The 10,235-nt window shown below is 29.0% G+C and overlaps 1 protein-coding gene across 2 annotated transcripts in view; it reads left to right on the top strand.

Moving 5' to 3' along the window:
* LOC145751371 (zinc finger protein castor homolog 1-like) overlaps nucleotides 1-9,856 on the top strand; it is a 28,252-nt gene extending 18,396 nt beyond the window's left edge. Inside the window, exons 16-39 of one of the 2 annotated variants that reach the window (XM_082567494.1) lie at nucleotides 69-241; nucleotides 765-890; nucleotides 992-1,146; nucleotides 1,734-1,850; nucleotides 2,020-2,125; nucleotides 2,230-2,302; nucleotides 2,446-2,596; nucleotides 2,705-2,772; nucleotides 2,885-2,934; nucleotides 3,164-3,286; nucleotides 4,535-5,032; nucleotides 5,134-5,244; nucleotides 5,350-5,437; nucleotides 5,620-5,791; nucleotides 6,022-6,159; nucleotides 6,375-6,502; nucleotides 6,610-6,760; nucleotides 6,932-7,030; nucleotides 7,132-7,201; nucleotides 7,286-7,421; nucleotides 7,567-7,775; nucleotides 7,959-8,084; nucleotides 8,335-8,448; nucleotides 8,571-9,856. In XM_082567494.1, the coding sequence (XP_082423620.1) occupies nucleotides 69-241; nucleotides 765-890; nucleotides 992-1,146; nucleotides 1,734-1,850; nucleotides 2,020-2,125; nucleotides 2,230-2,302; nucleotides 2,446-2,596; nucleotides 2,705-2,772; nucleotides 2,885-2,934; nucleotides 3,164-3,286; nucleotides 4,535-5,032; nucleotides 5,134-5,244; nucleotides 5,350-5,437; nucleotides 5,620-5,791; nucleotides 6,022-6,159; nucleotides 6,375-6,502; nucleotides 6,610-6,760; nucleotides 6,932-7,030; nucleotides 7,132-7,201; nucleotides 7,286-7,421; nucleotides 7,567-7,775; nucleotides 7,959-8,084; nucleotides 8,335-8,448; nucleotides 8,571-8,922 (3,534 nt within the window). In that variant the 3' untranslated portion in view covers nucleotides 8,923-9,856. The remainder of the gene's footprint in view (nucleotides 1-68; nucleotides 242-764; nucleotides 891-991; nucleotides 1,147-1,733; nucleotides 1,851-2,019; nucleotides 2,126-2,229; nucleotides 2,303-2,445; nucleotides 2,597-2,704; nucleotides 2,773-2,884; nucleotides 2,935-3,163; nucleotides 3,287-4,534; nucleotides 5,033-5,133; nucleotides 5,245-5,349; nucleotides 5,438-5,619; nucleotides 5,792-6,021; nucleotides 6,160-6,374; nucleotides 6,503-6,609; nucleotides 6,761-6,931; nucleotides 7,031-7,131; nucleotides 7,202-7,285; nucleotides 7,422-7,566; nucleotides 7,776-7,958; nucleotides 8,085-8,334; nucleotides 8,449-8,570) is intronic. The other variant, XM_082567495.1, reaches the window with a different exon arrangement.
* The last annotated feature ends 379 nt before the right edge of the window (nucleotides 9,857-10,235 follow it).

Genomic DNA, 10,235 nt, shown 5'->3' on the forward strand with positions numbered 1-10,235 from the left:
GCCATAATTTAAGCCAGCCTTATATTAACTGTATTCAAGATATCTAATATAATTTAATATTGAAACAGACAAGTTGCACAAAGGTGTACACAAGTACCTCGGATGTAATGACTCACGAAAACTTTCATAAAAAGAATCAACAATTTGTCAGTAATGGTTTTCAGAGATACAGAGCAACTGAAAATTGTGGAGCGAGTTTTTGTCCATTTGCTACACAAAGAACAACACATTTTCATTGCACGTAAGTTAGTTAAAACCTATTGTTTTTTTTCAAACTATGTTAATTTTTGATTTTAAAATAAAAAGAAAATTTTTTGTTTGTCATATATCCCTAAATATCACAAAATTAATATTTTTATTAAAATAATTGGGTTTCAAAAATTGATTCTAAAACATCACTTCATTTAAGTTTAACTTATTAACAATTTAAATGTAACCCCTGCTAAATTTTAAATGGTAAGCCACCCAATTTTTAAATATTAATATGTAAGATATGTTGCCGGATATAAACAGTAGAATGGTAACTTTAATATTCTAGTATTTATATCCGGTGTTATTGCAGGAAATGGTAAAGTAATTTTGTCAATATAGATTATAATGTTTATGTTTATTTATTAAATAAATCATTCTTAAATCTATTTATTAACTGCTATAGGAAGTTTTTCTCTTATTTGTATTTTTAACTATTTTTTACGTTTTGATAATTAATGCCATTTTAAAAAAAATTGTACAGTTCATTAAAGTTTAATTTTATAATTTGACAGGCGACCAGATTGTAATTTTACATTCAAGAACAAATGTGATATAGAAAAGCACAAGGCCTATCATACCAGAGATGATGCTTACACTAGGCAGGGATTTAAAAAGTTTTACAAAAATGAACCTTGCCAGTAAGTTGTGTTATGTTCTGTAAAAATAACATGTTAGTTTATTCTAGCGAAAAATAAAATTTAAATTAAATTTTAAAACAGTCATTACTCTAATATTTCAGATTTGTGTCATGTGCCTGGAATAGAACAGCCAATCACTTTCATTGCTTGAGAAAGAATTGTGAATATGCATTTACCTCCACCAGTCAGATGGTATCACATAAGAGAAAACATGATAGACAAGATTTGTTGGGAGCTGGTGATACTAATAGCTTAAGTAAGATACCACATTTTTATTCTGTTTCTTTTAGGTGTCATTTTAAAAAAAAAATTTTGCAACTTATTAATATTTTCTATACTCTACAATCTTTGTAGACACTTTTGACTTCCTAATTTAAACCTCTTTTACAAATTATTGGTTTTTCTGCATTTTCTTTCATTTTAAACAATTTGATTTTATGAATTCCTCATATAAAATATTTTTCTACAACAAATTCCTTTTCTTGAAATTATCAATTTTTAATTATGAAAGATGTTTGTTCTTCTTCTCAACCCACTTCTTCTTCTCTTCCTTCAACATCCGCTATTCATCCTGTCCCATCGGTTACCATGCCTGATTCTATTACACCTCAAAGACAACTTTATCCGTTTGTGAGGCCCCAGTTTCTTGATCTATCTGGAAACAGCCAAACTAATTCTAATTCCCTCTCCTTTTTGCCTTCTTTTCTTGCAGCTCGCTTACTAAAGCGTGAGATATTCTTTTTATGTTTCTTTTCTGTTAAAGTTTAAAGATTAGGTTTTTTTTAATTTTTTTGATTATAAACTTAGTTTAAATTGTTTGAAAAAGTTTTTGAAATTCTTAAGGCCCCACACCTCAGCTGGCTTTGGAACCATCGACCTCAGGTACTGTGGCGAATACAGCTTTGTTTCAGGAAGCTGCTAGAAAAGTTCTTGCTTCAATTCCAACAACAGTCGCTGCAGGTAAACACTTAAATATATTCTTCCACAATTCTAATAAAATTTCTGTTAATAAATATTTTGATTCAATTAGAAAACAAATTTAAATGCCTTTAATTTTATAAATGTTGTTTTGCATTTTGTAAATGTGTGCTTTGTTTTTAAGTAAAATATAAATTTTTGGCTTTTACAGCTGCCCTGCCTCAAACTTTTCAGTTCTCTCCAAAAGTTGATCAAAACAATCTTCAAAAATCTTTTCAGCAAACTTCGACTCCGCGCCCTGAAGTTTTTCAACAAAGGTTTGGAAAAGATATTTCAACTTATGAAGAACTTTGGTTCTAAAAAAAGCTGTTTTTAAATTACTTAAAGAAATACAAGTTTTAAATTTGGTTTAATTTTGCAGAGAGACTGAAGATCAAGAAAAGGAAAGTTATGAACGGCCTCCACCACCTTACATTGATGCACCAGAAAGCGAGGTTTATAAGATTTTTATTATTTAATTTCCAATGTAACATTCTAAATTTACACATTTTAAATATAGTTCTGTGTTGTTTTTTTAAACCTCCTTAATTTTGATTTTAAAATTATTTTTTAAATTTATTTTATTTGTATTATTTAGTCTCCAATACTAAGCCAACATAACGATGAAAGATATAAAGAAGTTGACTATAAACCTTTGCCTCAAATTAAACGGGAAAGTCCATTAGACTTTAATAAAATACAAGCAAAATATCAATTTGCTGAACCCCAGAATAGAGAGAATCATAAAGGTAATAAAATAATATACTTGCTGGTTTTCTTTTTCACATATATTAACATGACGTTAAAAGTTTTTTTTAAATTACTTATTTTATCACAAATTTTTGGTTTTGTTTTAGATGAGGAAGTTTTAAATCTTTCTTCAAAAAGCAATTCTTCAAGCAATTCAGCAATTGATCAACAACAGGTAAACAAATTTCTTTTAAAGATACATGTTTTATTTATTTTTAAATTACAAGTGTTTTATGATAACTTTTAAACTTTAAAAAATAACCTTAACTTTGATTTTTGAATCTTAGGAGGCACCACTGGACTATCCAAGTGAATCAATTCTTAAATATTTCAGAGGGTAAGTTACTTAAAGTGTACTTAACTTTTGCCTTTATGGTATACAAGCAAGCAATAAATTTGTAAGGTTAATTAGGCAATTATAATTATTAAAAAACTCCAACTCCAGACTAATGGTATGCAACATTTTTGCTATTAAGCCATTCTTGCCATGAAAATAATTAGTTAAAAACAAAATGAATAGGTAAATTTTATGCTTGCCAAATTTAAAATTATTTTAATGTTAACAGATTAGCTCCAAATGAATGTACTTTAGTAGCTTGTGTGTTTATGGAAAGATATCATTTTCACTGCATCATACAAAACTGTTGCGCCACTTTCACCGAAAAGAAATCTGTTATGAGCCACACCAAGTAAGGATTTCTGTTAAAATATTTAAAAATCATAAATTGTACCTTTTTCTAATTTTCCTATCCATTTTCCCTCTAATTTTCCTATCCATTTTCCCTCTAATTTTCCTATCCATTTTCCCTCTAATTTTCCTATCCATTTTCCCTCTAATTTTCCTATCCATTTTCCCTCTAATTTTCCTATCCATTTTCCCTCTAATTTTCCTATCCATTTTCCCTCTAATTTTTCTATCCATTTTCCCTCTAATTTTTCTATCCATTTTCCCTCTAATTTTTCTATCCATTTTCCCTCTAATTTTTCTATCCATTTTCCCTCTAATTTTTCTATCCATTTTCCCTCTAATTTTTCTATCCATTTTCCCTCTAATTTTTCTATCCATTTTCCCTCTAATTTTTCTATCCATTTTCCCTCTAATTTTTCTATCCATTTTCCCTCTAATTTTTCTATCCATTTTCCCTCTAATTTTTCTATCCATTTTCCCTCTAATTTTCCTATCCATTTTCCCTCTAATTTTCCTATCCATTTTCCCTCTAATTTTTCTATCCATTTTCCCTCTAATTTTTCTATCCATTTTCCCTCTAATTTTTCTATCCATTTTCCCTCTAATTTTTCTATCCATTTTCCCTCTAATTTTTCTATCCATTTTCCCTCTAATTTTTCTATCCATTTTCCCTCTAATTTTTCTATCCATTTTCCCTCTAATTTTTCTATCCATTTTCCCTCTAATTTTTCTATCCATTTTCCCTCTAATTTTTCTATCCATTTTCCCTCTAATTTTTCTATCCATTTTCCCTCTAATTTTTCTATCCATTTTCCCTCTAATTTTTCTATCCATTTTCCCTCTAATTTTTCTATCCATTTTCCCTCTAATTTTTCTATCCATTTTCCCTCTAATTTTTCTATCCATTTTCCCTCTAATTTTTCTATCCATTTTCCCTCTAATTTTTCTATCCATTTTCCCTCTAATTTTTCTATCCATTTTCCCTCTAATTTTTCTATCCATTTTCCCTCTAATTTTTCTATCCATTTTCCCTCTAATTTTTCTATCCATTTTCCCTCTAATTTTTCTATCCATTTTCCCTCTAATTTTTCTATCCATTTTCCCTCTAATTTTTCTATCCATTTTCCCTCTAATTTTTCTATCCATTTTCCCTCTAATTTTTCTATCCATTTTCCCTCTAATTTTTCTATCCATTTTCCCTCTAATTTTTCTATCCATTTTCCCTCTAATTTTTCTATTTTTGTTTAAGGTTCCATGAAAATTTTGATAAAATGGGAATAGAGCAACCGATCTCTACCCAATTTGTTGTAAATTATCCTGACCCCCCTAAACCTCGAAGTAGTGACTCACCCCCTCCGGGTTACATTTCATTACCTGTAAAAAGTCGAAATTTTGACCCAAAATCAGAATTGCGTCGAAACATTGTTCTTAGTCGACCAGAGTTTAATAACAATTCTAATTTACCCCAAATATCTGAACCCCAGAAGAATTTTACCTCTGAAAATCGCCCAGAAATTTATGAGGGTCAAAAAAGCATGATTTATGATTATATCCAACGAATGGTGCAAAGTGGTCACGCTCAAAACTTTTCAAAATTAGTACAACCCCAAAATGCTGAAAATAGTTATGTCATGTTACAAAACCCACCTGTGATGACAAACTTGGTTGGAAACACTACTGGTTTAGTTGGAAACTCTGCAAAAAAAGAAGTGGTGGGTGAAGATGGATATATTCATGTGAAAGCTGGGTAAGAAATTTAGTTTAAAAAAAATTGTAATTCTTTAAAGTTTATATTCATTTCGCACTTCGAATTTATAAATTTACATTTGCGATTTTTTTTGTTTACAGAACTACATGTATGAGGCAAGATTGTAAATATGTGATGCAGAACCACTGGCATTGCACTTTAAACAGATGCAGATATGTTTGTAAGTCTCTTGGAAAGGCTCAAAACCACAGGTAAACAATCATGACACAAAATTTATGCTACCTATGCCATTTATTCTTATGATATTTAATAGATTCTTTTTTACAATAATGTAGTTTTTTTTATATTTTTAACAGACAAGCACATGACAGTTTGGAGGCTTATGCAAAAGCTGCAAAACTTTGTTTTAGAAGTTACACAGTCAAGAAACTTTGCCCAAATCCAGTAAGTGCAAAAAATGTTTTAAATTGAAAATACAATTTAAGAAATAAAAAAATTTGTGAAATAAAATTTTATAAATAAAAATGTTTATTATTTTTAAATATTGTTTTTTTGAAACTTGTGGTTTGATGATATAAATAGTAGAGAAAATAAAGAAACTAAACATAACGATAATTTGTTTTTAGAATTGTGAATTTAAACTACGTGGGCATTATCATTGCCTTAAGCCAGGATGTAACTTTGTCACCATTGGTACATCTAAACTTCCCTGGCACATGAAAAAACATGAAAAAATAGCTAGAAGGGAAGCTAGTGGGTTTAAGTATTATACTAAGAAGGAACAATGTGGAAAATATGGTAAGTAACTTCAGGAAAAAAAATATACATTTTAGTAATTTTATACATGGTATACATCATTTAAATAAACTTTGCGTTAGATATAGTTTTTTTTTTATTAAATAACAGGCTGCTACAGACACGAAAAAAAAAATTTGAATAAAAAAGGGGAAAATTTCAAAGTTAAATTTGGGTCTATTTTAAATTACCAATAAAAATAATTGCAAAACAACTTATGAATTATATTTCAGAATGCAAGTACAATGGATTATTTAGTCATTACCACTGCATCAGGCAAGGATGTTCATTTGCTTTCCAATACAAACATCAAATGTCAACTCATGTAAGAAAACATTTAAGAAGGATGCTGGGTGGAAGGAACTATAATGGTGGGTGGAATTATTTCTTGTTTTTTTAACAACTTTTTACTGATTTTAAAATAAAATATATAGTAGGCTTATTTAAATACATCATGACAGCGTATAACATAGCAATATTAAACATAAGGTATAATTAAAAATCCCAAAAATAATAACAATAATAATACATAATTGCTAAGTAAAAAACAAATATTATGACATCATAATAAATATATGTTTATCAGCAGATATGCCTGGAGGGGCAATGGATCACTCAAATGTTGACTCTGGTGATGACTCTCTACCGCTCATAGTGGATGAAGCAGACGAACTAGAACAAAAACCTCACAACTCAATGGACAACATGAATGCAGTAAATGAGATAAAATTTAAAGTTGAAGCTCAGAAAAATTTATTTTATGTTTTTAATAAATAAAAATTAAATAAACAACACATTTACAAAATTTTTTTTTTTTTTAGGGTGGACTTCCAGCCTACTTAACCGACCCAAATATTGGAAATTCACTTAACCCTCAACAACTTGCTGTGTTTGAACACTATAAGAATAGTTTACTGCAGAGTGAGGGGATGTTAGGGGAAAGTTTTAACAATGCTAATGAGAGTCAAGATGGTGAGTTGTTTATGTTAGGATTTAAGATTAAATAAAGGTTTAATGTGATATTAAATGCATACAATCAATAGTAACAAAAATTTGTCTTAAATATGTCATATTTTTGAATTAAATTAATTAAAGAAATTGTCTAAAAAAAAATTGATTGTAAATGAACTAAACAACTATCAGATGATGATGAAGAGGATGAGATGGAAGATGACAATGAGGTCCTTGACCTTCGAAACAATCTTCAGATTGACACAGACTCCAACAGTTCAGGATTAAATGGTATATATATATTAAGTTAAAAATAAAAAAAACAAAGTATTAGACAAAAATTATGTATTTAATTTAATTTCATTTTTTTAATTCAAAACTTTGTTATTTAGAGCCTGAAGACATTGGGGAACCTCAAAATTATTCACAAACATTTCAAGAAAATAACAACAATGTATCTGGGTAAGTTATTCCAAAATAAACAGAATTTTGATTTGTAGAAAGAATCCAGTAATTTTTATTATTTTTTTTTTTTTTTTTCACCAGTTTATCCCAAAAACTGACAGCTGAGACTGACTCTCCATTTTTCAACTTCAGATTAAACAAGGAAGTTATGGATGGTTTTAAAAGGTTTGATTCAAACGAAGATTGCTTGGAAAACTTGTGCCCATATAGAGCCAAGGTAAGTTATTTAAAAACTTCATCTAAATTATTATTTCTAAAAGCAAGCAGAAAAAAAGGTTTTAAATACTTATTGTTTTTTTTAAAGTCAAGAAAATAGATTTTTTGTCTTTTTTGTTTTGTTATAATTTCCTGTTATTTTATAGACTGGCCATTACCATTGCACTAGAGATAGTTGTGGATATCGCTTCACTGGACGAACTCACATGTTTAAACATCACCAACATCATGAGAGGGTGGACAGTCTTGTGCGCGATGATTTTAAGCGTTTTAAGAACACACAAAACTGCGGTGTTGATAATTGTGAATTGTCTGCTAACAGCACACACTTTCATTGCCTTAGATGTAATTTTAGGTAAGCACTTTAAGTTAGATTGTGCTTTTTTTAAAACAAATAATTAATTTTTAATGTGGTATTTAAAAATTTTAACCATTTTCTGATATATGGATAAAGGTTACATGAGTTTTAATTGTTTATTTAACCCACTTATTATTTTATATGGTATATTTTGGTTACCTCAAATCTTTTTTACTTTAGATGTACAGATAGTGCTAAAGTAGGCACACACAGACGTCAACATCTTAAAGCTGATGCTCTAGAACAATCTGGATTCGAAAGAATAAGGGGAAAGGAAGAATGTAACAAAGATGATTGTAAATATAAGTAAGTAGTTTTGTTTAACTCAAAATCTATCTTGCAAGACAAACCTTTGTTTTAATATTATGCTAGGCGATCATAACATACTGTTTTTAGGTAAAATTAGCCATATTTTAGTCCTTGTTTGTAACCTAGTTATTTTACTTGATACTTTTTTTTGAGGGCCATAAAATGCAATTGATCCTAAATTGTTATTTATTGTATTACATAAATAATATGCCTTTTTATTGTTTACTCAAATTACTACGTATTTTAGACAAAAATCAACTTCACATTTTCACTGCTTGCAATCTGGTTGTAACTATTCAGTTGTTGGACTATCAGGAATTGAACTTCATGCAAATAAACATAAGAGAAATCTTATTTCAAGGTAAAAAATCAATATTAATTTGAATACTTTTATTATCTTGATAATTTTTGTTTTGTCTTTTATTGTGTTGAATGGGTTTAAGATAGGGTAAATATAATTTAAAACATCTTTTTTTCTTTCAGCCAAGAAAACAATTTTTCGCACTTTAACTATAACACCTTTTCTGACTCATCACTAAATCAAAGCCATAATAATGCTGACTCACCATCTGTCGGGTTTACTTTTCCTTACATGGGTGCACCAAGAATAAATGAAAATCAAACAAGTAACGGCTCAAGTCCTGTTACAGATGACCGCTCAAGCATATCACCTACTTTTAACACCAATCCAATTGTGACATCACAATTTAATCCATCTTTTTTACAACCCCCATCGGGCAATAATGAAATTTCAGGTTCTCTTAATTTATCTGTTCAACGAGAACGGAGTAATGTTTCAACCCCACTTCAGGCTGGAATAGGAGGGTTTATGTGAATATTTTATATGATTTCTATGCACGATGGCCTGTAATGGTTTTAAGCCAATAGTGTTTTGCTTAATTTATAATCATGCAATAATTTAAAAAACTTTTTATTATCCTTTTTAACATTTTATCACATGGAGCAAGTTGCCCATGGTACTATAACATACTAACGATAATTATTATTTATGCCTATTTTGTTCATAATAATTGGAAGCCATATTCTTGCATTGCTGTCTGTAATTGCTGACAAGGTGTCTAAGACGCTACAATTTAGACTCTGTAAACGTACTCACAGCATCATGTGGTGCCAGCATATCATACCTTCATCTCTTTTTACTTACTGTGATTCTTATTTATTTGGTTGCTATTCAACATTTCTTATTTTACGCAACCCAAAGGCGTTAATTTACATTTGCATACAGCCTAACTTACTCAGTTATTAGACAAACTTTAAAAAAATATGCGAAACACTTAAAATTTAAAGACAAATTTATTAAAAATTACCTTAAAAAGTAACTTGGTTTTATGCAAACGTATAGCAGCCTTCTTGTTTTGTCGATACTTTTAACAATCAGGTACTTTATTACGTCACAGTGGATGATTGTGTTCCGTCTTCAACATTTTGTGCTTCAAAATTTAACGTACTCTTTAGTTTGTGCTGTGATTTCGTTTTGTCGTGCTCCCTCATAGAGGCTTTGGTTTAGGTTTTTATTAAGATTTTAGACTTTTATCGTTATTTTCTATTTATCAAACTTATTTTTTTTGCGATTGGGTTATAGTCTGTATTTTTTCGGGTTTAAGTAGAAGTCATGTTGTAGTAAAGGAGTTATTTTACCTGTAATTTAAAAGTGATAATAATGTATTGAATGTTAGTTTTTGCATAGTAAAATGGCCTTTTATTCTATGCATATAATGTACATATAATATCAATAAAATAGCTTGCATGTGTGATTTATATTATCTTTTCTTACAAGCAAATACTATTCCAAGCAAGAATTTTAGTAACAAAAGAATAAAGCACTGAAGCGTAGTGAACTGTAAAACAGTTCTTAGTACCCCCACAATTTCGGAAAAATTGTGGGTTAAAAATATATCTTTTTTATTTTTGCTTGGAAAATGTCAAAAGACGACGTGGCTTGGCATTTTAAGTTATTTATAAGTAATTTAAATAACAGCACACATTGTTAGATTTTAACTATTTAAAAATTATAGTAAAAAATATTATTGGAATCATTCAATTTAAAATTATTTCTCTTTACAATTTTGCCTGATCATAGTGATAAAGCAAATTTACATAAGTCGGAGATAGCAAATAGTTTGAAAA

This window comes from Corella eumyota, chromosome 4 (genome assembly GCF_963082875.1).
Source record: "Corella eumyota chromosome 4, kaCorEumy4.1, whole genome shotgun sequence".
NCBI lineage: Eukaryota > Metazoa > Chordata > Ascidiacea > Phlebobranchia > Corellidae > Corella > Corella eumyota.